The sequence below is a fragment of the Astatotilapia calliptera genome, chromosome 2 (genome assembly GCF_900246225.1).
Source record: "Astatotilapia calliptera chromosome 2, fAstCal1.2, whole genome shotgun sequence".
Lineage (NCBI taxonomy): Eukaryota > Metazoa > Chordata > Actinopteri > Cichliformes > Cichlidae > Astatotilapia > Astatotilapia calliptera.
Window position 1 is genome coordinate 6,433,901 of NC_039303.1, and position 26,876 is coordinate 6,460,776.

A 26,876-nucleotide genomic window follows, 5' to 3' on the forward strand; every position below is an offset into this window, starting at 1 on the left:
ATTTAATATGAAAAGAAAAACTGTTTCAGAATCTTTGTAAAGCAAATGAAAAAGTCCACTCCACGTGAGCGGGGAACTGAAAAAGAGCAGATAATAATCTAAGTTACGCCAAGGCAGAAAAGTTTTGTAAAGCTTAAATGTTAAGGGCTTACTAATCAAGCCAGAATCTTGAAAAAGCTTGACCCCGTGTACAAGGAGTTACAGTAATCCAATTGTAAAGCATAAAAACCACTTTCCTCAGACTATTAACAGAGCGAAGGAACTCTTAAGGAAACTTTTCACAATTCATTGATCAAGGCAGCTAAACATCCTTGTTGGTGAACACAGACAGTCTGCTGTAAATGAGAGGTAAAACTATGTTTCATCAGCATAACAGTGATGCCATATTATATTTTTCAAAGATGGATACAAAGGGGAGGGAAATGGAAAATATAAAAGTGGCCCCAACACAGACCCCTGGGGGATAACACATTTAATAGGGTAAGATGTCCCATCTGACACTGGAGTACAACCATAACCTGCAGATCAGCTTTGGACTGAAATTGACAGAAAAATGTTTTGTCTTCTGGATTTTGGTCTAAACAAGACTTTAATTTTGAAGGATGTTGGAGTGAATAACCTAGGTAGCAACTCAGTCTTCAGGGTGTGTGCTAGATTTCATCAATAAGGGTGGTACAGCTGCTTGTTTAAAACAGGAAGGAAACACTGCATTGATCAAATAACAATGAATTATACACCAAGGTTCATATTTTTCGTATTTTCTCACAGCTGTAATCCCTCATTGAGCCACTTGGTGGAGCCAAAGCATAATTTTTTGCCACATTACGCCCTCCGTTCCCTTTTTTGTTAAATGGACTCGCCCATGATTAGCCGCCTCCTTGTGACAATAATCTCTGTCAAGTGAAATACAACAACAGCCAGACAGGAAATGCCACGGTGGTCCCTTCAAAACAGAACAGCACGATTTCTTAACCAAAGCGGACTTGTAGGGAAAATAATAACCTTGTTCAAAAACCTGCACATTTAAAGAAGAAACTAAAATATTTCTCTATAACAGCTTACTATATTGATATAGGTGGACTCGACTGATTTTCTTTCTTTAAAAACGGTCATAAACAAAGGTAATTTTTGCATTGAAGCCTTGCATAAAAGTGAGGAAAATGATGCAAAACACACCCAAATGCATATTTATTTATGTATATTTTGCCTAAAATTTCCACAGCCTTCATTGTCTTTTTATTAGCGTCATTTGGGGGTATTATTTTGAAAGGTTGTAAGTAACGTCCACTGGTAACTCCGCTGGTCTTTATGCTCTCGGTATGTCAGTCACCATGGTGGCATACAACAGAGCAGAGCGGCGGCGGCTCTATCTTGACTTTTAGCTCCATCAAAATGCAAACATAGTAGATTTTCTCAGTGAGAGGACGGGAGTCTTCCTCTGATAATGGGCGTGAGCTGGTTGCTGACGGGTTAGCCGCTTGCTATTTCCTCACTTTTTTGTTTGCTGGATCCTTACATGGAATTTCTCCCCCGTCGCTAGCAGAGCAGAATGCTGAAGAGACAAGGAATGGCTTTAATGAACGCTGGCTTGAATAAAGGGACAACACTTTCTACGCTAAGAAAATAACTCTTAAGAGGGGGAGTTTGACCGGCGCTTTTAAAGGAAGTTTCCTCCCCGGTGGGGACCGGTGTTGGCAGCCGGATTCGGCACGGGCAGCAGAAAGACAGACACTCTGAGGAGACTGCTCGGCTGTCTGGCTCCAGTCGTGGCCTGGCTCAGGGCACTCCCAGCTTACCCGCTAGCATCTGAGCACAGGCGACGAGAATAAAGCAAGACAATAGGGGGACTTGTTTTGTATATATCCTGCCCCTGGATAGAGGTAATTTTAAGGATAAGGAATTCCACATCCTCTAGACGGCTTCTTCCAAAACAATGGCGTCTTACGTGGATAACAGCTTTCGGCAGGCTGTGATGAAGAATCCGGCTGAACGGACGCAACAGGTCAGAAGAAATTATTCATTGCATGTTGTTGCTAATTGGATTTTCATGGAAATTAGTAGCCTCCGCCGTTTTTTGTCACTTTGTTGCAACATTTTAGCATTGCAACATTTTAAAGTGTAACAGTTAAACAGTGTTTCTGAGTGCAACTGTTGCCATTCAGCTCGTCTCAGCGGCTACATCCCGCTAAGCCCTCTATCAGCAGAGATAATCAAGGCTACTTAATGTAACAGGAGCTGCGGCCATTGGTGGAACTCTAACCCGCCTGTGGCGTATAGCATCGCTCTGTGTATTGTGGTTTTACATCTCTGCAAGTCGCAAACGTCGTCTCTTGCAAAACTGATTTTTTTTTTGCATGCAACAAAATCCAAATAATAAGGGTGGCAGAGATATATGTAAGGGTTTTAAAAGAGAATAACACAAAGGAGACAAAGAAAAGGGCAAGGGAGCCCAGAGGAAATCCGTTTGATCAGAAATGAATAGGATGTAGAAAATCTGTGATTGGGCGGAAAGTCAGACAGCACACTGCCCTGATGCAGATGGTGCACATGAAAAGTTTAAACAATGTTACAGTAGGGAAGGAAGTATTCAGACTAAGAACATATGTAAAATGCATTATCCTCTACTGTAATATTACAAAGGTTTAGCCTTAAAATAGTAAATAAAACATGTTTGTGCTGAATCATATACACTTTTTTAAATTGATGCATTAATGCGTAAATCACACTAACATTGCAGGTGGAGATGCAGCATTAGCGCTATAATAATAATTTAAAAAACACCAACATGGTATAGTAATAGATTTATTTTTAAAACGAACGAAAGATGCATCCAAAATAACTTACAAATACTTAAGTGAGATGGAAGTACATTGAGGGCCAGTGCCGCCCCATACCTACTCTACAGGCACATCCCTGTATGAAAGTCAAGGACAAGAGGCTAATCCACAGATAGCGCGTGGACGATACTGGGCTGTAAATTTGGACATTACGCCGGTTTATGGTAGACGTTGACAGACTAATGCTTCTGATGACTATCCTATAGGTTACTTTTGATACCGCTTCACCGACTAGTAGTAGTGGTCCATTAATGTTTTGTCACACAGTTTCTGTGGTGGGAATGGACAGACATTGGTGCTTTTCTTGTCCTGCAGTTAAAATCAGGAGGGAAAAAAATCTTCCAAACAGTTCCCTGCTACTTGTGTCTAAAGCTCAGTACTGTTACGTTTTTGTCCTACCTCTGAGAAGTTTGTAGTGCAATCCATATCCTGCCTGAACATGCAAATCCTGTGGGCTGTGGTTGTGACCCTTTGAGCTGCACATGCTTGTACACACCCAGGCTGGTAAGGTATCAGATATAGGACGTTATGCTTTGCATTTTTGCAGAGATCAAATATAAATCCAGTTTGGCTGTGAAGCTGAAATCATTTCATTTGAGCCGTCTCCACGGCTCCGGTGCCAAAAGCTTTACACATAATGGACAATCGATAGTCCATCACTTGAACCAGAGAGCTACAGTTAGTGGCACAGCCTCTGCCCATGTCTGTCTGACATTAAGGAAACAATTATGGTGTCACTGGTGTCACATTAACTGCCCTAGGCTCATGGTCTTTACAGCTTTATGCAAGTTGTAATTTGTATGGGTGACAGATGCCAACATGGTGATGGAAACTGGATAAAGAATTTGGCTTGTCTCACTAGCAGCTGTGCTCATCTAAGATTGGTTTGTTACCATTTAATGATAAGCATTTATTATTGATCAGTATATTTTGAATTAACTCTCTTGTCTGTAAAGAAATGCTTCACATTTTTGAGAAGCTTTAATTTAAAAATTTGTGTCAATCTATTTTTTCTTCTGAAAAATTTCTCAGGAAACGAAAACAAAAACATTTTTCCTATATCTGGCATCCTCTCAAGATCTATGTCTAAAGCATAACCCGCCTCAACTTGCAACCCCACCTGTAAGAATTTACATCAGCATAGCTTTATTTATGGCCATCTCAAAGGGCTGTTTATGAGGCAGTCCTAACTTGCCAAGAGTATGTGAGAAGATATTAAGCACTTGGAATTTCTTGGCTTGAAAAGTGTCAGATTAAAATACTTCAATAAAATATGACCTTCTGGAAGACTCTGTAAAATGATAATAAAAAAGAAATCAGTGGTATGGCTCTGGTCCTTGAGCACTTTGGAGCCACGGTATCAAATCATGCTGTGTAAGTATGCAAACATTTCATCCCAGAGGGCTTTACTGTAGGAAGTCTCTGCACTTCTGAGTGAGTGAGTGACAGGTTGGAAGGAGGAAAATGCTTCCCAGATCCCATAGGTCATTGCAATGAAGAAAAATGAACAGCAAGGCTGACTAGGGCAATTTTAACAGCGACTGTGATTGAGAATGATGGTGTCATTTGGGACATTGTAACAGGATTTGAATGCATCCATGTTGTTTTACAGTTACAGAGAAGTCCAAAGGAATAAAAGCTCCTGGAAAGCCTCTGCTTTTTCTGCAGAAACCACTATATGGAAATCTTATGACTCTGCAGCTACATTGTCATTGTTTTTCTGTACCAGCACCTTTCCCAAGTGTTCCTTTCAAATGTCTCGGGACTGTGCTGGCTCACGCAGTTTATCCTAATGGTGTTGGCAGGACCTCTCTGTCAGGATTAGCCACCAGTTAGAGGGATCTGTCTTTATCGCTCATGACTCGCCACACAGTCGGATTTGACCTATAGCATACGGCAGGTTAAATAGCTGACCACTTGACAGGTAGTGTTCTGGCCGGCACTGTTGCTCTCTGTCCTTTGCACAATTTATTTATATATATTTTTGCACTGTAAAGGGAAGGAAGAGCCCTGAATTTTTGACATTTAAGGTCAAAGAATAATCAAGAGGGAAGGAGATGGAGGACAAGGATGCATTTTTCTCTCTGAAGCATTGCTTTTTTTCCAGCAGTGACATAAATTAAGATAATATGACATGGATATTTGATTTGTGATATCTTTTTTTTAATCTGATATCTTTTATATACAAATTCAAACCTATGCTACACAGAGAATTACTTCCCTTCAGTTAAAGCACTGTTTCTGAAACTCGCGTTGTTTTTCTGAGACTTGCTCCCAGTGGCACTGTTGTGTTGTTTCCGTTAGTTCTGTTCATATGATCCTAACTTTTCTCCCAATCCAGGCATTTTGATTTAGTTCTGTTGTTGACGGATTTCCTTTACACACTATAAAATGCGGGTTTGTCTGTGGTTTTACTGCTTTAGTTCATGACTGTCTGTTATTTTTTGATCTCTGTACAAATGACAGCGAGCCAGCTTCAGGAGAGATACTGATGTGTAAGTCTTTGAGGACAAAGGCATACATGTTTGGCTAATTAGCTCAATTTTAATATTCCATTCATTATCATTGTGTTATTTAATTTTTTTGCCCAGTATATTCTAACAAATACGCACACCATCACTCAGTTATTGTAAGACTTTCAAACATTTTCTTCTTTAGTTTTATTCCTAAATATTTTGACCTTTAAATAAGAAGTGTGAGATTTTCATTTGTTTATAAAGTTCTGTTATGTTTTTGTTTAAATTGAACAAAATCTTCAAGAGCAAACTTCATTTAAGTGGATTCAGTGTCTCTGTTTGGCCACTTAAAATGGGTTATAAATGCAGTGAAATTAGCTGGGTTGAAGATTTAGAAAGACAGCTTGCACAGACTGAAAATGAATTAATGAGTGATATCACTTCATTTAGTTTTGCTGGAACCAAAATGTGCACATACGTGTCTTTCTGTGGTGCGCAGTTGTGGCTCTGGTTTATTTTCAGCAAGTAGATGGATGCAGGACTGACATCTCTCCTCTTGTTTAGCCAGGTGGCAAAGCTAAAGGCCACAAACAACAGTCCTCTGCTGTTGTGACCCCGTTTCGCAGTCACATAGCTGGAAGGACACGCTGCCTACTTTGCATTGTTTCCACATATTCTGGATCAGCATAAGAGATCAGAGAAGACCTGCAGTGACCTTATAAGAGACACTAGGGGGAAGATGGATGAATTTGGGTGAATGTAATGGCCATTATTTAGCCTCGCAAATTGCAGTTAGTAAGGTAAAGAACCAGTCAATCCAGTCCAAACATCTTCAGTGTTTCTGATTGTAAAATAGTCCAGTCACTAGTTTAGAATGTGTTATGATCTTGAATGTGTACATTTATGATCGATTGCTTTGCAAGTACAAACAGTAGTTTTTAAAAAAAAAAAAAATTTCTTTTTGATGCAGCAAAGCTTTTACCACTTTAACCAGTTTACCTATGGCTGATTATAAAAGCATTTGCCAGACTGCAAAATGACTAATATGGACAAACCCACCCTGGCGCTCAGCATCCTGCTTAGCGCAGTCAGGAAGAGGAAAGTCGTCAGGATGCTTTTAGAGGAGGAAGAATGTCTGAGAACCCCAAAGCTTTGTTTTTATTTTTTTGAAGTGTGGTGTTGTTTTCTAGCTACCTTTCTATTTTTGTAACGATGTCAGAATTATGGAAACATCAATTTAAATCCCAATCACTGGTTGAAAAACAAGGATGAACTTCTGTAGTGTTTTTTTCCCCTTCGATTTCTTATATGCAGAAGTTTTAATGGTGCAATCTTCCTAGGCAGCACAAGGTTTCCTAATTCTCCAAACCTCCAGTCTGTCCTGTATATTTAGGTGCTGCTTGCCTTGGCGTTTGCAGGCACTCTGCAGCAGTAACCCTGTAGAAGTAAAGTGATGTCACATGTTATTCTTGTGTTGAAAGCGGAGACTGCATACAGACTGAAGTGGTTACACAGTGACGTACATTTCCCAGTTTAAATACAGGGGATGATTTCAGGAAGGACTGGGGGGGGGGACCTCCCAACATATGATGCATTCAAAGAAGACCGGCACAGTTTCTTACTCACTTATTTAAATCATACGTGCACATCTTTTTTTTATTTTTTTTATTTTTTCTTTCCCCATTAGTTTTTTTTTTTATGATGTTGCGATGGCACTAAAGCATAGCGTTGTCTGCTGGTAGGTAGACTCATAAAAGCTATTGAATATATCATAAAAGACTTAAATCTCATGACTGTATAGGATGCTGCTGATGAAAAAGTTTGATCTTATAACCCGTTTTACTGCAAGAAGATGACATTTATAGATGTTATACAGTCCATCGGTCATATAAATGTCTGATATCGTAATTGAATACAAGGCAGGCATGTTTTACATTCCTGAGGCGGTTTTACTTACTGGAATACACCAGGATGTTTGTGTAGCCCTGCGTGCCAGTTACTCCCTAAAATCTAATAATGAAAATGGCAATCCAGAGTAGTTTGTTTAAATGCACCACAAAGGTTGAAACAAATTAAGCACACAACAGCTTTGACTATTCTATAAAGCACCATAGCTAAAGCTCTTCAGCTTTTGGGTAATAGGGGTGTATTTCTACAATAAAGTTATGCGAACATGTAAAATACTGTTAGGGATGTATAAATGAATCCTGTAAGAAATGCTTGACATTAATTAGGGTGATGATTGTATTCCAGCTGTGATAATATGTGAAGTCATTTAAATTTTTGTGTATTCTCAGCTGGTTTTCAACTTGGCTGATTTGGCGTTAGCTTTAGGTTTTGCTTTGTTTTATTTATATTTTGTCTGGATAGTTTTTCCAGCTGAGAAGAATTTGGGAGAAATGATGTACTTTGCTCAGTAGTTGTTTGGAAGTAGATCTGCAAAAATGTGAGTTGTGGCTGCATTGCATTCTGGTTCATTGAGGCTGCAGAGACATGCACATTTTATTTTATTTTGTTTTCTTTTTCTTTCTGTGCTTAAACGGCGATGGTGAATTTGGAGACGAGTTTGTGATGTTTTTTTGTTTTTGTTTTTTTAAAAAAAATAGATTTTGAAATATGTTTTTAGGGAAAGTGGTGCATCAATTGTTCTCATTTTCTGGTTTAGCACTAATCATATCAAATATCATTGTTGTGGAGCTTGTCAGCAGCTCGACCCAGTTTTTTTCTTTGACCCACGAAAACAAGTGTGGTGGGTAGACTTCATCTTCAGGGGAGGCACTTGAAAAAGTGTTTTATCTCACAGAAGTTGAAAGTATCCTCGATTTCCTTGAGCTAAACTGTGTTCCTTTTACAACAATGGAGTGTGAGAGAAAGTTAATGCAACACAATGGCTGAAATGTTTATCCAGACACCCCTGCTGGCTTTTGAGTTGCTTACTCTGCACTTTGTGGTTGCTAATTTCATTTTGTGCTCTTGGATGTTTTTGCATTGAGGGCTCACTCCAGGTTATCACAGTGGTTGCTTTGATCAGTTGACAGGTACATCTCTTTTTGAACTGCTTTGCAGTACTTACAGAAAAATGCATTGTCTCAAATCATTGCTATCTCACTCTTAGTGTTAATTGGAAAATTCAATGATTGTGTGTAGTCCTGGGTTTCTCAGGTTTGCGCTATACATTTGTACCTTAGTGAAAAACATTGTTTTAGTAATTTATGTGCTTCATTCCATGAGATATTTTTAAAGCAAAGCAATCCAGTCATGGAGTCGAGGCTCCAAGAATTCCATTGGCCTTTATAGCGGAAGGCAGTAGACCTCATGCCACTGAGTGACCACAGTCTTTACATAACTTAGCATGAGAACCACTTGACTGCGATATTTGCGTGACTGCTATTGAATTACACTACTTACTACAGCGCCCATTAAAACCTTCTTTTCTGGGGGAGACTTGGAGGGGAAAAAGTGACGCCTACATTACAGAGAGCATGAGCTGAGAAAAATCTAGTACTCTGAAAGTTTTGCAATTCCTCAAATCTTGGGTAACACAGTTAATCTGATCTTTGCCTTATTGTAACACCGAGTACTTCTGGATATAATCTAAAGCTCTATATTATGCAACAATTACTTTGTCTGTGATGGTTGTACTATCCTTGTTGTAAACAAGTGCCAGACTACTTTGAGTGAATGTGCTGCTTAGCTTCAGTCACACACAGTACAGGCTCACTTTGCTGTATAATCTACTGTATAATCCTTCCTCGTGGTGAACTGCTCAGACATGACGTGGATCAGATGGAGAGCTGATTAATTTGTGTGATTAGTGAACTCTAAATCCCACTATACTGGTTCGCCACGTAGCTAATACCTTACACTATTTGTAACAATGGCACAGGCGGTTCCGGACAGTTCTTATTGCAGCAATGGATAAAAATCAGGGAAATGTTCTTAGTGGAGCTGCATATGAACAAACCATAGTGCTGTATTTGTTTTTGAATGCTTTGATTTGGAGAGTTTTGTATCAGTTGTAGTGCAACACATTCACTCAGATTTGTTTGTCTGAATGTTTTCACCCTTACGAAAATGCATCCTTTTACTCTAACTAGTCAGGCACTATAATAGTATCGCTCAGTGTGTCTGTGTACTTTGTTTTATTAACACGTTGCCTCTAGTGATGGTTCACCTGCCTAAGCTGATGGTTTAAAATATTTATCAGTGAGACACTGCCAGCCTGCTTCACTGCACCAAAAAGCACCGTCGTAGCTGACGTAGTAATTGAGAAGGTGTCTTTGATTTTTTTTTATTTTTTTTTGGTAATTAAAGCTCCTTTTTGTTTTTATGATCTAGATTTGTTATTTCGCAGATTTGACATGGCTTAATTAACATATACGATTTTTAAAAGGAGCGAAATATACAGACCTCCCTACAGTAGTGACCCCTTTAAACCGGGGAACAGTCGATAGTGGTACCTTCAGTCATCAGAATCAAATGGCGCCTTTAAACCCCGCCAACCCAAGCACAAAAGTGTAAACACACACATACTGCAAATTAAATGAAAGTGTGCTGTAATGACATGTTACAGTAGTGATAACATTGTCTCATCACGCACACAATTACTGAGTTTGTGATGCCATGTGAAGTAACATCATGTAATGAGATTCCATAATAATTCTACACCACTTAGAGCACATAAATGGGGGGGAGAAGAAAAAGTGAAATCATCAGGGTTGGATGTTGGTCACATTGTTGAATGACATAGACAATGCAAAGTAATGCATAGTGATAATGGGAAGTGGCTTGGTGTGAGAGGCATACGCACAAGGCTGTGTGACTGTGTAGTGAGCCTGATGCTGTAATGTTCAGCTGTAACACTTTTTGCTGGATGTGTCTTTGATCCTCATGTGGCCTGTCATGCCTCATGCAAACTGTGGTTTATCAACAGCTGTGCTGGTGGTAGGCAGGTGATTACTTGCCATGTGAGCTAAGAGAAGCGATTCATTACAACACTAGCGTGAGCAAAAACAGCTGTCTGGGTTAATGGATGCTGTTGTCAAAAGTGAAAACTGCTGCTGCAGCAGACCTTGAGTTCTGCCAGCAGGAAGGAGAACTGGACGACCTAAAAACGAAACATTTTCCCCATTTTTAAATCGACGATTAGTTATACTGTTGTTCCACTTCCTGTGTGCAGTGGAGGAAACTGGTGTACGATATATGTCTTGTTGCAACCTTATCTTTGTAATTGGTCCCTGAGGGTTTGACTAACCTGTGGTTGGTCACGTTTCCAACTCTGCAGCTCTCCATCCTTCCATTAACCATCAGGGAAAATGTCTGTTTATTACCAAGGCCTCAACGTAATCTGATTCTCACTGGAATGTTTGACAGTTTCTTGCTGCTTCCTGCTTTTGGAAAGAAGGGGCATAATTATCTTTGGCTTGCTTGATCTGAACCTTCAATTACATCCTCTTTCTAATGGCTCAGAGTGAAGATTGCTTGGGTGCCAATCTGAGATTATCAGTATGGTCTCTCCTGGTCTTCAACTAAAGAACTTGTGAGTGTGCTTTGAATTTTTAGGCTCTTTCCTTTGGGAGAAGTTTGTGTAAACACATTTACTGCTGTGATGCAACATTTCCCTTGCAGCGCTGTTGACATTGATTTCACTCTGACATTGTGGCGCCATTTTCCCCCCCCCCTCCTCACTCTTACAGCAATGCCCTCTCTTTAAATGTTGTGACGTCAGTTATAGCTGAGCATTACTTATTCAGTCATCAGCGTCTCAGACTTTGACCAGGCTAATTGACACTTGACTTGGTTCACCTCAAACGGCAATCCACTGCCAGGCGTTTTCCCATATGGCCCTATAGTTCCTTCACACTTAAGCCACTCCTGTTGAGGGCAAACACTTTTCATTAATCATCCTTGCCACGATTAGTATGCAGATCTCCTTAGGTGTTGTGTTGCCTCAATGTAACAAAGGCCAAGTATCAAAAATAGGCTTACATAACACCGCACTAGCAGTTCCTTTGAGAGGCTAATGTGTGTGCAATCTTCTTAAAGTGGTATTTGCTTATTTGTGATTGAGTAATCTGGTTCCCTCCAATGAGAAAGCAAACAAGGACTGTAAAGGGCCATACATAACTCTCTAAGAAAGGGAATATTGTTGAGAAAAGGGGCGTTAGTCTGAACTGTACGGCACAACACAATGAGCACAAGCCGGTGACAGAAACATGATTCTGTCATTGTGACTAGCATGTCATAATGACAGAATCATGATGCTCCTGCAAGTTTATTCATTGTAAAAACCTCAGGCGAGTACATTTTCACTGGTGCTTCGTTTCATCCATACTGTTAATGTGATTCTGTGTCAAGAGTGACAACTCAAGATAATGAGAAGTGATTCAACCCTAGCATGGGGAGTAGTGGTTGGTGTTAATGTATTTTACCCACTTGGTTAAAAAATGCACATATTTGGGGTGGGAAATAATTCAGACATACATGTAGCTTATGTATTGTGGCTCGGCTACAGGGTTTTTATTGCACAGAATAACTTTTGATGTCCCTTAAAGATTTTATGAGTTGTATAAGCAAGCTAGGCTAAACTCTAGGCAAGGACTGACATATTTACTGAGTCTGCCGTTAGTGGAAATTCAGTTTTACCATCCTTCACCAGGATATACTGGCCTCTCCAGGTGGTTTTAAATGGCATTTTTTTAAATCTCAGTTTTACCACCACATGGAGACTGTTTGTCTTTTGCATTGCTAGCAGCCCCTCCTTCAGCGTCTTTAGAAGGTAGCTGCATAGTAGGTGGTGTCCTGAACCTTGTTCACATTACCGCAATTCATTCTTATCCTTCTACAGGAAAAACATTTTTCTTGTTATTTTTATGCAGTAGGCCCAGTACGTGTCATTAACACAATATATAAAGGCTTCTCTACAGGGTATTTCTGCAAGTTTTTGCGAGTGCTATGGATCTAAGCCTCACTTTACCAATGAGATGCACAATATGTCAGATGTTTATAAGACAACTACTTGGTGAAAAGCACCCTTCAGTTAACCCTAAAGCGATCATTATGTTAGGTCTCTGTGAGGAAACATTTGATAGGTGAGGTGACATGATGTGACTCTTATCAACAGGAGGTGACTGGTTAGCATGTTTAAATGGAATGTTTTTCGTTAATATTTTTTTCTTTTTAGTAGATCGTGGCCTTGTTTATTTTCATTTACCATCTGTTTAAAGGTGATTTGTGCACTTGTTTAGATTGAATAATTTTATTCAATTCAACTTTTATTTTATGGCCATTGTCAGTTGTTGTCAGTCCCATAGATAAGAGCAGCAGGCACCTTCCTGTAACAGCATGTAGTGCAAAAGGTGTGTTATCCTCCATTCTAATTGGGGAAATAGCTGCATAGGTGATCTAGAGGATCTTCAGTGACTGTGTGAATAAAGTGCATGTGAAATCCTTGGAACTTCCTAACTTGTGATTCGTGTGTGAAAGGGTTTGTGTGTGTAAACTGTAACCATGATGTAAAAGTAAACACGGAAATCCAAAAGCAAACAGCAGGTTAAAATGAAACTAAAGATGATGAGCCTCAAACACAAGTTTCATCCGGCTGAAGATTGTTTCAATAATGTTGTAATTTGTGTCTTCCAGTCACTCCCAGTCTGAAGATCGATCTTAAATTGAGCAATTATGAGACGCTTTAGAAGAGCTTTTTAAATGCCACGATACCCTATAAATACTTCTTATAGTTATTTTCCAATAGCCCTACCAGTGTCTAAGTGAAAACGAGTGTGTTTAAAGAGGCAAAAGTTTCAGTGATTCCTCATCTTATTTTAATTGATATCAGTGTGTTATTACTTGATGGTGAAAATCTTAATGGTGCTTAATTTTTTTTAAAAATGTGTTAATTGTACCTTTGGACTAAAGAGCTTGCTAGCCAGTTAAATACTACTTGTGCACAATGACGGGAAAACCCTTCAGCAGTTTTTGTTGTCTTTAGTTTCTATTTACATTGTAAGCTAATAGTTTCCTCACTGAGTCATTAATGGAATATTACAAAGTTTCATATGACTGTTAAGAAAATGGTGTTTGTTCAGTTAGCCAATTTGAGTTACTGTTATAAAAAATGTCACTTCAAAAAATGCTCTTGTGTTGTAGAATGTTCATTTAAAATGTGCCACGTTCCTGTGGTTTCTTTTACTACTGGTTGTATTGATGTAGAATGTCTGCAACTGTGTTTATACTTGACTAAATGAAAACTGTATGTAATTACATGTTGCATGCTCTGCTATAGGCTTCTGTGCTTTGGCTCCACCAGATCCACAAGTATAGTGTAGACACAATGACTCCCTGTTGCAAGCAGCTTGTGCTTGTCAAAAGCGTTTAAAATCACACCAGTCATATTGTCACTACATTGGAAATAGCCACTTTAGTTAAACTGTACCAACTGCAGTTGTGCACATGCCAGGTAGACTGAAAAAAGGGCTTGTGTTATAGACTATGAGTTGCAATAAACTCATGGTTTAAGCTAATTTATACAAATAAGGATGTGTGAGCCAATAAAATAAATGAATATCTTCATTTTTTTAAGTGCTACAAACGTGTATATAAGATTTACTTTAGTGCCGTTATAGGCAGATTAAAGCCGTCTTACAAATCCTAATATTGGGGAAAAAAGAACGTCTATAGCCACTTGGTGGAACACAACAAAAGAAATTAAAGCAAATACAGACTGCTATAAGCCAATGTTCCAAGAAGACTCAATGAATTGAAACTGTGAACTGGAAAAAACCAATTAACTGGAGTTTTCTATCCTTCAGCTTTGATTAACTTGAATATGGCGAAGAAAAAGGGGGGAATTTCATCTTGTGACTGAAGTCTTTAAAGATCACAATGGTTTGCCATGTTTCTTTTGTAAAACTTCCTCAGGATATAGCCTGAAATCCCCTTCCGTCTGGAGGGGAGGCCTATTTCAGTATGAAGTGAAAGGCCTTGGGTGGGATCATAAGTCAGTTCTGTAAACAGGAAATTTCCATTCAGGACTTAAGTGGGCTTGTTGTGAACCAATGTGGTGCATATACCACACACAAGAAAATCAGTTGTTAAATTGCGAAACATTTGCAAATCCTAAGCTGGGCTTCAAGAACTGACACTAATGTACAGCTTAATTGTGAATGGATGCTGATACCACTATTTTCACACAGGAGACATTGTTGGCTTTGTATGCTTAAGTGTCTCTCTGCTGTTGCTTTGTAGCTGTTGTGACCTAAAGTGGCACCTCAGCAGATACATCGTCAGCTCTCATTGACTAAAGTGTTTTATTCCCTCCTGTAGCTTTTATTGGAATGGGGGAGGGGGCAGCATTGTTTCTTTGTCTCCTTTGGATTCAGCACCATGGTCACAGCTTTTGAGATAAAAAAGATGAGAAATCACACCTAAAACAGGCAATCGCTAGACCCTGCTCCATTGTGATGGCAGACGATGAAAGAGCATAGATGACAATGTTGTTAGCTACTAACAAAGGCAATGGCGCTGGCTCACTCCCAGCTCAGAGGGAACTTGCTCTTCATGTGCTGATAATCCTGCAGCCTGAAGACCCTCTGGAAAAGCTCCAAACATGAGAGCACTGACACAGCCAAGGTTGCATTTAAAATCAATTTAGGAATTGAAAGCATAGGATTGCTAAGTGAAAAAGTAAGTCAATTAAGACATTGATTCTTTTTTTTTTTCTCTTAAAATATCAAACGTGTGTTTCATGTCACCTTGAGTGCTACATAGTGTCAATTTTACTTTAATGGGCTTCTATACTAAGAAGCACTTTAAAAGCTTGGGTTCTTTTTTTTCCTGAAGGCTTTCAGTACTGTACTGGGGAGGGGAACTGTGTGCTTTCTGTTGGGTTCACTATAGTATGCCTAAAAAATCAGGACCGTAAGACTGAAACATGTTTAGTCAGCTATTCTTTTGGCAGTTTCTCTTTCTTTTAAATGGGTGTGGGCTTTAAATGATATCCACTTAACAGCATCGAAATCCTTCGATGGGATTCTACATGAGATTTCAAACAAACAAACTCCATCATCCCTCTGGTGACTTTAGCATGTTTGTGGCCTTGGAGAGCTAATATGCGAAATCTTTGTGAAAGCTGTTTTCTTAGAGATTTTCACTGGTTGTTCCCTAGCAACCAGCAGCTATAGTAGCGTTGCAATGTAGGAATTACTTTCTGCAGGAAGCCATAGGAGAAAGCAGCGGAGATGGAAAAGATTGATTATTGAATTCTTTCAAATGCACCAGGGGGAGGATTGGGATTAATGCTTCTGCGGTTTAGGAATCAACAGCACAGTATTGAGTCCAGGCAGTTGGGGAACCAGTGTTATTCTCCTCCCATTGTCTGGGGGATTTTATTAGTAACTCTCCTCCTGCCTTGGGCTTCTATTTGTGTCAAGTTAATTGGACAGAAGAGGAGGGAAGCTGGAACTGAGTGTTTCTGGATCATTTAGGCCACCAAGCAAGCCATTTGGCTCAAAAAGATTAAAGCCCATCTACACCCTACTTTATCCACCCTATCCTTTTCTTTTTGCTTTTGCTTTAAGCCCTTGGATTGATCTTTATATGGTGTTGCGTAAGTCTGTGATGATTGCACTGCACCTCTTTGAGGCCTTTGTTTGAGAGAAATGGGGCAGGTTTCATTTGGCTGGACAGTTGGCTTTGTTCCCGGGTATGGACCTGCTACGATGAGGTTCAGTGACAGAGCAGAGAGATCCCTTTGTATCAAGTATTGGTCAAAGACCCCCATTGAGTCCACACTAAACCATTGTGGTGCTTATTGCTAGCTAAAAGAAGTGTGATGGTTTCACCCAAGACATTAGGATTATTAATACTGATTATAAATGGATATTTAGATATACTTGAGTTTTTTTGTAGTTGTAAAATGAAAAAATGAATATTGTGGATCCTCCATAGTTCAAAGTTGGTTCATATTAATCGGGATAAATATGCCATTGATTAAATTAAGTATGATTTTGTGCCCAATATTATTTTTTATGAAACATATTATCACATTTAAAGGCATGCAACGATTTATTTGGCATTTTTGCTCCAAAATGATGTGAGTAATTAGTAGTCAAAAAGTTTAAGGATTAATTGATCAACACTTGAAGTTCCAAATATAAGAAAATGCGCAAACTGCATGTACGTATAATATTATACAGAGACCTCCAGGAGAGCCAGCACGTGTCAGTGCTGTGTTTGGAGTTTGGTACAGTGGTTGCCTCTGAATAAGTCTGTGGTCAGTCACATCACTGTGGTAACAAACTGTGTCAGGAGACCACAGACTGGCTGTTGCTTGCTTATACAGTGTTTGATTCAGTGACGAAGATGGTCCTGATTTTTAAATCTGGCCCTGTGGGCAACCCAGATGGATATCAAGTTTGATATTCATCCAAAGTCATGTTAAGTGACGTAACTGGAGAAACGGGTTCTAACACAACACTGTATTTATGAAGATAGAAGTGGATATGACAAGGAAAAAAGCGCAATAGCTGAACTTTTCACCTCAGGATTTAAAATTCTGCCAGTTTGTGACCACTTATACCAGAGCATGTGTTAAATTTTGTTTCAAAGCTTTTAATTGCATTCATTTGTAATCCCACATCCTTGAACTTATTCTTGTGATGCTGTTGATAGCTTTGACTTCCTGCCCTGTGTGGCAGTTCTCTAGTGTTACGGGGTGCAGCTGAGTCAGCAAATAACATTTGGTGCTAATTAGATAGCCCTGAGATCCTGTATCAGTGTGGCTTGTGTGGATAATATTAAGCACTAGCAGACTGCTGCAGGAAAGCGAATTCTCACATAAAGAAGAAATCATGTTGTTGATCACCTCAAGGACAGCAGTGCAGTCTTTTGTCCTTGCAGTGTTTACTGCAGCTTCTGAATAAGTAATTGCTGTGTGTGTGCAAAGCAAGAAATTACCCCTTTCTCACCTTGTGCAACTCTCATCTGATAAATCATACTCCTATTGGTTATTTCCCAAATGCTGACCATAAGAACTTCTAAAACTATTTGTATACATTATTTAAAGATGAGAAAAAATTTAACCTAGTTGGCACTCTTTAAAGAAAAAAGAAACGGGAAGTTTTTTTTGTGTTCTTTGTGACAACACTTGTGTTAATAAGTGTTTTTTTCTTTATATGACTCATCACGAAATGCTGCTTGTGTGACACCTTGGTAATGAGACGCCTTTTTATAAGTTATCAACTGAGACTGAATCAGCTGACATTAATTTTTTTAATCACTAGAGGTTTTTCTCAATGTGGTTTGAGCAAAAAACAAACTTCTTGTTCTTTCAATTTAATAAAACACTCGGGTGGGTGAGGTATTTATTTTGCAGCATTGTGCTGTCTTGCAGCCATCAGATGAGATGGTCAACATTGTGAGATATATTTTAACATGCTGCAGTGATACTCAAGCCCACTCTTTATATAACTTTATCTTTAGAATAGGTTGCTTGAGGTTTAGTGCACAATTCTGTTTGTGGAGGTGCTGGCCAGAATAAATTTGCACACATCCACTGCCAAAACACACATCCATGTAGGTAGGCTGTAGTATTGATCAAAGCAGGGTTGGAAAGGTCAGTTACCCTTCATCTGTTGTTTTGACATACTTACCGCTAACAAAGTTTTGCTAGAGTTCAGTGAAGTGGGCACACTTCCTATTTTTGACATCTTGCAACTCGTAACCAAACTTACAGATGTCCCGCTGCTTCTGCACTCCAGCTTGCATCTGATTTGCATGCATCAGGAGACTGAGAGTGTTTCACCTCTTCAGGATTTTATGCTGGCAGGCAACTCAAGTAGGTGCTGTTAAGCTCATTCACATGGCTCCCTGAGTCCTGTTCCAACCAGTCACCGTGTCCACCAGCTGCCTTGACCACAGTGGGAAATAAACAGCAGCTCTTTTAAATTGTGCTTTTAAATGCTTTTAAATTTTCTCTGTGACTGTTGGGTTGTTCTGCTCCACGGGGCCTTCAACCTCCCACCATCATTCAGTGGTGTAATTCTATTCAATAAATTACATCAAGCTGGTGTAAAAGTGGAAGTGGAGGCTGTGTGGGTGTATTAGATGCCTTCCTGTTGACAAAAAAAGACTCCTGTCTTCTTCTCAGGCACATCTGAACAGGTGGCAGTGGAAGTGTAGTTGTTTTGTGCAACACTTAAATCTGCATCAGAAGCAAAGAGGAAGAAGGTATGGACCATGTGCTCTGCTAGCTTAAGTTAACCCCAAGTGCTTAATGTTAGTAAGACTGCTAATTAGCTTTGTGTAACATGTGCCAACTTCATTCCGGTGGCACAAGGTTTTAATATAGTCTCAGTGGTACAACACTGGTAATCTGAGGATTTAGCTCCTCCTTTTGATTCAACATTTAGCCTTTTGTACAAGCGACCATTTTTCATTAGTCGACAATGTGAAGAAGGACTTGCTAAATTACACTGAGTAGCATCTTTCCAGCCTTATCTTCATCTTGATTGTTTTGGGTTTTTTTTCTTTTTTGTCCAAAGTTAGTAATGTAATATTTCTTCTATTCTCTAGTTTCACTTCTTACTCTTGCCACATGCAATGTCTTTCCATGAGGGAGGGGGGCAGGCACTCAATCTTTAGCATTTGGCCAAAGCAGTCAGCGATAACGGCATAACGTCACTCGTCACTGTGTGACCTTGTTGTAGCCCACAAAGCCTCCACCTGCTCTCTCACACAGGCTAATGGATAAAAATACCCAGCAGATCCCATACTCTCTGTCAATACAGATTCAAGGACAGCTGCTGACCACCCTGTTAACACAGGGAATGTACAAACAAAGACGAGAGAATACACACATGCACACACTAACGCAAACAGCATCATACAGCAGCCCTGAGGAGTATGATGAATGTTGTGCACATTTTGGAATGAGCAGTTTTCATTGGTGTTTTGTCTGCCTGTCAGGGGCAGCTTTTCTCAGTCCCAGTTGCCACTGACACAAACATTTGTGCTGAGCAGACAATATAATGCAATATATTGCCATTAGCAGATACTGCATTGTAGGCAACATGACCCTCCAACCTTCAGCAGTGGCTGTCTGACTCCCAGTGGCCTCTTTACCTTGTTACACTACTCTAGGCAATTTACCGCCTCATTCAGCTGGCCTGTCCACTGCATCATTCTCCAGCACTCAATGAAAATTGTTATTGCATCTGCAATGCAGACGTATGCTCTTTATCTGACAGCCACACATCAATAAGACTAACATTTAATTTAATTCGACGCCATATTATTGTCCAAAAGAACTGATAAAAGGCACAACAGGATTTGTGCTGCTGTCTTTGTGCTTGTTTTTAATGAAAGTGACATTTAGCTGTTGAGCTTAATACTTTATTAAAATAAGACCTGAAAGACATGACACGGTTTTGAAAATTAGGGCTGTAAATAGAATATTATTTTGAGTTAAACACGTAATTAAAAATAGCAGAAAATAGTCAAAAGAAATAGGATTCCTTTTGTTAAGATTTGGTGTTGTTTTCTGTCCCCTTTAACCAGTTGAATAATGTTATAATGTGATTTATATTGTTGAAATTATGGAGTTTTAATTAATACTCATTTGTTACTTATGGTAGCTTGTCTTCTTTTTGTTATTTTCTTCTTTTTTTAAATTTCAAGTCTTCTAATGATTTTCAAAATACTATTTGATTTGTATGTTTTCATGGTTTCAAAAGCCGAAATTTAGCATTTTGTGTCATTTTTGTTTACAATTACACATATAGTAGTATTTAAACATGAGAAAACGTATTAAGTCAGTTGGTTTGGAGTCATTTAACACATCTAACACTAAAATATGCTAAAATTCTTTAATTCTGCCTTCATGGATGGTTTACTCAGATGGTTCCTGTATGCCATATAGTACCTGCCATAGGTTAGTGAGGAGTAGGGGATGAGGGGCATGACTGAGATGGCCTCTTTGAACCTTGTGTGTGTCTGTGTGGTGTGGTCACTGAGATATCTAGCCAGCGCCATGTGAGGAATGCAAGCCTCACCCCGACCTGACACATAAGACGACCCCTGCAAAGTCTTTGTAACTGATTCTTCTCTCAATGTGGGGGGACACAGCGGGGCAAACCTGGAATGGGTCAAAACTTCCAAGGAATGCTGCGGATCATGATGTGGTATGCGGCTACACAGAACTGATACCTGAATGACTGACTGAATGAGAGCAAGCTTTAGGAAAGACGCTATCTGGTTATGTCTAAAATAAATTTAAAAAAAGAAAGAAAAAAGTTGTATCACAGTTCGAGCAGTTGCGAGTTGCATTCCTGCGTCGTCATTATGGTATCCAACCCCGATGGGCTTTTTTTGCATACTAAATCTTTGTTGTCTGCTTCCAACCTTGAAGCGGTCGCAGTAAAGTTCACAGGGTGAAGGTATGGCGAGAGAAGCTCAGCCCGTGGTGACAAATGAGCGATTGTTATAAAACTAGGTCGTCCTCTTTCCCAAGTCGTGGGGGATTAATTTGTGCTTTTTGCAGCTATTTTCTGAAACAGAACAACAACAAATCCTCCCTGCGCAAAGTGCTGTGATTAGGACAGCCTTTGCTTCTCTGGCTGCCAGGGATCAAGATGGTAAGCATCTTAGACAGGGATAGCATAATGAGAGAGAACAGAGCTGCAGCTTGTCGCCTGCACATTAGAAACTGCAGTCTTGATGGTCTGAAGTTGCATTATTTAAAATCTCACATTCAGATTCTTCTGACATTTCACACACTTTGTCAGCACTTTCCAGGGAAAGTTTTCTTTCTTGGTAAGTGAAAAACACATTTACATCGGTTTAGCATATGACGCATCGACAATAAAATTCCACGTCGATGAATTTTTATGGTCGACATCATTGATTATAGCGACTAATCGCAACCGTAATTAAGATGTTGGTGTGCTCGTACAGCTCGATTTGTACTCGGAGCACGGGTTGCTCCTCGAAGCTACCACCCAGGACAGAATGAAAGATCAGGATTTGCCAAATTCCACAGCTTGCCAGTGAGATGTTAGTCACTGTGAAAACTTATTCAGACATGTTCTTTACAAGTTGCCTGGCAGTGCTGACAAAAGTACATATGCTCCACAGCAGGTGGCCATTTCTCTCACACTCGCTGTGCCTCTGTTTCTCTGTACATTGGCTTGATAACAAGAGCTAAGACACTGGCTAAGAAGAAACAAAACAAAAACATACCTGTTTGGCATTTTCACAAGTTTGGAGACTAAATTAATAATCCATTCAAATGTTAGTTGATTATAAAGTTGCTTAATCAGTGTACTTTTACTTAAATTTAGGTAAGATGGTCGGTTACTTTAATTACAGGGTTAGAAAATGACAAAAAATATTTTCAGATATGAGGATTTGCTTCCTTTCTGGTTGATATTGATTTACATTCAACTTGGCATCACAGAAAACACAATTCATGTGTCACGATTTGAGAACAGCTTGTGGTTTTATTTTGGATATTTGGCTTGGTAAAAGATTAACTGATTAATCAAAAAACGGTAATCCTCTGATGCCAAATAATAAAAACTAATCAGAGTAGAATAGATGCTTGCTCCATCTGCGATTTGTGTAACAGGGGGGCAAGTTAACACAGAAACAATGCTGAAAGTTGAGGAAGAAGGCATGTTCCTGACTGTCACATATGCACTTTGCAAGCAGGGTTTTTCCCCACAGGTAAATAGCAGAAATATGCTGTGGTACCTGAAAGCTATCCTCAGAATGCCAGGGTACATGAATTGAATTTTTTTTTTTTTTGTGGTTTGTATTGCTCCACATTTCAGTTTCAGAAATCTCAGTTCTCTCAACTTTTTTTGTATTTAAACAACATATCACAGAACAGTTCTTCCCTTTAAACAAAAGCATAAAAACAAAATAAACTGAGGATCAATGCAAAACATTTTTCTTGTCGGGCAGTGAAGACGAGTGCTTGCGGGCACTAAAAGCGACAGCTTGAAGATGTAAATGTTAACAAAGGCGACTCTATCATTGATTTACTGTGCTGGGCGACTCAGCGAAGCACTGAACAAGCAGTCGTGTGTCTGGTTTTATGGGTTTACAACATTTAATTGCTCATTTCTTTACAATATATCAACATAGCATCACTATCTACAGTTTGCTCACTCTGTTGACACATATAACCAGATTTCTTTTATCCTGTAATAACAAATGCTTCTAACCATAGAGTTTGAAAGTTTGAATCATCTGCATGTGTTTATGTGTTTATAACCAAAACTCTGATATTATGCAGCTGTCTGAAATCCATTGCTTTGAGAGAAATGAGCTGCCCTTCTAAGCTTCATCTAGGGTGGTTCGATAGTCAGAAAAGTGTCATCTTAAAAGAAGTAACAAAGGGCAGCACCAAGTATAAGATAAGTAAGGATAAAACTGTCATCATGAAATCATGCAATGCTACTCAAGAATATGGATCTGGAAAGACTAGGTTCCCTTTTTAAGAAGGACACTTGCTGTTAACTTGAAAAAAACGGGTTCTACATAAACATGAATCTGTTAAAAAAACTATCTGAACATCCATCAGGATACTCGGGCATCAGAAATGTCCTTTGCTTCCCTACCAGAGCCTCTTTTGTTTACCTCTCCCACAGCGTCTCATTGTTTTTGAAATGTTTCAGCCCCTTTCTTTGATGTTTCTCTGCAGTGGGTGATAGATGAATGCAGAGGTCTGCTATCTGCACTCAGCCAGAGCCAGTTGAATAAATGGACTGGCCATTTTAGTCACAGTGAAAGGGCCTGACCAAAGGAGAGCTTCCTGTGTGCTGAACAGACACTGTGGTGTTAAGAGATAAGAAAGGTGGAGGTTTTCCCTAACTGTCGTTTCGGATGCAGAGCTGTTTGAGGTAATCCAAAAGATATTTAAATTGTAGTATTAATCACTTAATCACATTTGACAGCTTAGTCACTAAAATACCTGAGAACATCTTTCACCGAGGTCAATGTACTGATTTTTATTTATTTTTATGGAGTTACCCAGATCCATGTTAAAATTTAATGGGTGCTTCTTTTGTCCATTCTGCACCTATCATATCATTTTAATGAATTTAAGCATCTTTGTTTTTGAGAACAAAAAGCACCAGTGACATGCCTGCTCTTTCAGTCTGACGGAGGAATGAGCTCATTCCTTCACGATGAGGTCATGAGATGGTACCTGATGTGGTAAAACCTGTCAGAAAGGAATTTGTTCTGTCAGACTTGCAAGCGCATAAATTAGTCCTTTAATTGACTTGTTGATTAACAAAAAATAAATAAATGGCGTCTCGACTGTTGTTGCCAAAGACATGAGGTTGATATCAAGGAAATGCTGTACGCACTACCGTCTCGTGCTATGCATAGTTTTCAAGAGTTTTAGGTCTAAAATAAATTGTGTTTTGCTTTCCCGTCACTCGTGTCATGTGTGTTATGCAGCAAAACAATTCTTTTACCCCTCAGGTCACCGATACAGCCGTTTCTCGGAATTATCTTTTTCCTAACGTATTGCATTTGTTTTTACTGCAACCTCCAGTTGTTTTAGGCTATGCGAAACCTCAGTGAAAATAAAGCAGGAAAAACATCACAACTTCCTTGACCTCCCTCTGCACACTGAATGCTTTGCCACTCAAAAGGCTGGCAATAGGCCCGACAGTGCACCCTTTCCCTCTGGGGCCTTACATAAGGGGCGGAAAATTGAAGCTGTGTGTGTGTGTGTGTGTGTGTGTGTGTGTGTGTGTGTGTGTGTGTGTGTGTGTGTGTGTGTGTGTGTGTGTGTGTGTGTGTGTGTGTGTGTGTGTGTGTGTGTGTGTGTGTTTGCAAGCCTAAAACTAGGAAGACAAGGCCTGCTATTGTTTAATTTGTATCCTGGATAGGAAATGCCTCCACTCGTCTTACTGCATTGCACTGCTACCATCTGTCTTACAAATGACTCTGTAGAGTGATGACATACTGTGTTGCATCAGGGAAATAACTGAGGGACTTCACAAAGAGGTTCAGTGGCAGTATGTAAATGGTATGTGAGGAACGTCGTGGCTAGTTTTGCACAAACAGCTTTGAAGCATCCCCGGGGCTTTATAGAGCACAAACAGCATCTTGGTATGTTTTTCCTCCTGTGGGGGCCACCTGTGTTCTTGGAAGGATTAGTTTTGAAAAGGAAGGGGGAGGGATTAGATGGCGTCACTGAGTGCAGCCTGGGAGTTTGAGCTGCCAGAAGTTTTTGAGGTTTTTTTTTCTTTTCTTTTTTTTTAAAAAAAAAATGAACAAGCTTTGTCTTTAGACAAACAATGAGGAGAATTTTTGGCTAGACGCAGCCTTCATCAGCATGTCCTAGTTTCTGCTGCCCACTGCTCTTTCCTTCCTGTCTCTGTTCGAGGAGAGAGTGGCTGAGACGAAGCATCAACAGAGCAGTAAAAGAGCATGAAGCAAGCATCACCTAAATGATGAAAGTTTATATCAAAGGGCCTTCATTTTGATTTTGGATCTAGGAGAAAGGGTGATAATAAAATCAGCTTTTACAAGTCTGTGCAAAGGCTTCAAATAGTGAAATAAAACAAATGAATTTTATTAAAAAGCACCGTTTGGTTTAAATTTGATGCCATGGTCCACACTCTGAAACTTTCATTTATCATTTTCCTGTGTACTTTGTGGTGATCGTGTTTGGCTCAGTGTAAATAGAGACCAGTATTAGAAAGAAAATCCAACCGGAAAATGTAAGGCTCAGGGAGTGGAAAAGATGGGGTCCATTACATTCTTTCCATACGGTCAATCTAAAATATTTGAGACTGAAGCCACAATTGATGGTTCTGCATATTTCTTTCTGCTAGGCGGTGTTTCAGTGGCGCTGTTTTATTCACGGTTATGTCACTGTGAAAAGGAGGTTTAAGAAAACCCTGCAACCCTGCCATCTAGTGGTGTCTTTTGGTTTGAATTCTGTGTCTATGCTTAAGTTAGAGCAGTTATTATTAGTATTTTATTTTTTATTAACCCAGTATATGCTAAATGTTCCCCAAACCAAGATAATAATGCAAACAATGCAACCAAGTTCCTGTTTAGAGGTATTTGTAGTGGCGATGTTGCTGTTGCGGGGTTTGTGCTTTTACCATTGCAAAGCCACCAACATGCATTATAAATATAATGACCTAATGTGTCAGAAGGTCATGCACACACCCAATGTTACAGAATTTGCAACAAAAGGCTGTATAAGAAAACTAGAGTTTTCTTTAACGTAATGTAAAGAAATGTCTTTAGTGTTGCTGCTTTTGTGCTGTGCAGGTAGCGCATAGGATGAGTTTGGCTGACAAGGATGTGCAGTTTGGGAAGATTTGAATTATTTTTTTCATAAAAATTTGTTTTGGTTTAGGCCAAATTCAGAAAATACTTTTATTATCTTCAGTAACTAAGTAAGTGCGGATTTGTGTTATTTGAATGAGGGTGTACCTTTGTGCCCTCGGTGAACCTGGTGAATCAAAGTTGTGGTTCTCCTTCCAGCCAGTAGGTGGCAGTAGACGTCTGATCATTATGCCGTGACTCCTGTTCATTGTGTTTCTGACCACAGACACAGTGAAAATAAGGATTTGGTTAGCGGGGATATCAGTGTGATGTAATAGGGCTAGGCAACCCTCAGGGTAAATCGAGTTTCTGTTTGTGTCCGTTTTATGAAGACCAAACCCAAATTTTAAAAACAGTTTGGGGCTGACTTGATATATATGTGGTGTTTCATGAAAGCCTGAATATTTATTGACAGCGCTGGGGAATCACTGTAAGTAAAGATTGCAGGCTTAACCTCACTTTCTCTTAGCTGAGAGTTGGATCTTTTCGGGATCAGCTGCTTAACTTGGAACTTAATAAATGGCTTAAAAAGCAGAACATTTTGGCTCTTTTTCCTTTTTAGAGTTTAATTACTCCTTTTCCCCCCATTTCTTTTGCTTACCTATGTTTTTTTTTTTTTTGTGTGTGTGTTTTTTTTGTGTGTTGTTTTTTTTTTTTCACGGCCCCATCCAAGCCCCTCCCATATGGCTGTTTTCCCCCAGAGAAGCTGGAGGAGAGGTGGCTAGGGATAGGGAGGTCTGGGCTTCTTTGCTTAGGCTGCTGGCCCCGGATAAATGGAGGAAGATGGATGGATGTTTTTTTTTGTTTTTTATTGCTATACATTTTTTATTTTATTTTTTATTTTTGTAAATTTTTGCTCCGACTTAACTCTACCTAGTAGCCCAGCTTTGGGCCAAACTACTCTAGTTTCTATATTTTGCTTATAGTTTTGATGGTAAAAATGCTAAAATTACTCACTTGAAACAAAAGAAATGTTTATACAAAGGCTTGTAACACTGAGGCTCCTCTGACGCTCCCCTCCTCCTCTGCTGACACATTTTGTGACACCAATTCAGCACAAACTGTGTCATTCAGTATTTGTGACCAGTATTTCATAAAATTTTCAATAAGCTGATCGTTGTTGCTCTCAGAAACATAACCCAGACACAGTGTGTCCATTCTGTGTCGCTTCATGCGCGTGTTTGTGTGTCTGGCCGGGTCTTAACACAGGCTCTCTGTTATC

The 26,876-nt window shown here is 39.5% G+C and overlaps 1 protein-coding gene across 10 annotated transcripts in view; it reads left to right on the forward strand.

The window, feature by feature from the left end:
* Positions 1 to 1,279: 1,279 nt before the first annotated feature.
* rapgef2b (Rap guanine nucleotide exchange factor 2b) overlaps positions 1,280 to 26,876 on the forward strand; it is a 102,650-nt gene continuing 77,053 nt past the window's right edge. For 8 of the 10 annotated variants that reach the window (XM_026182857.1, XM_026182891.1, XM_026182900.1 and 5 more), the window contains exon 1: positions 1,281 to 2,002. In XM_026182857.1, coding sequence (XP_026038642.1) covers positions 1,934 to 2,002 — 69 coding nt within the window. In that variant the 5' untranslated portion in view covers positions 1,281 to 1,933. Of the gene's footprint in view, positions 2,003 to 26,876 lie in introns of all 10 variants that reach the window. The other 2 variants (XM_026182840.1, XM_026182848.1) reach the window with 1 other exon arrangement.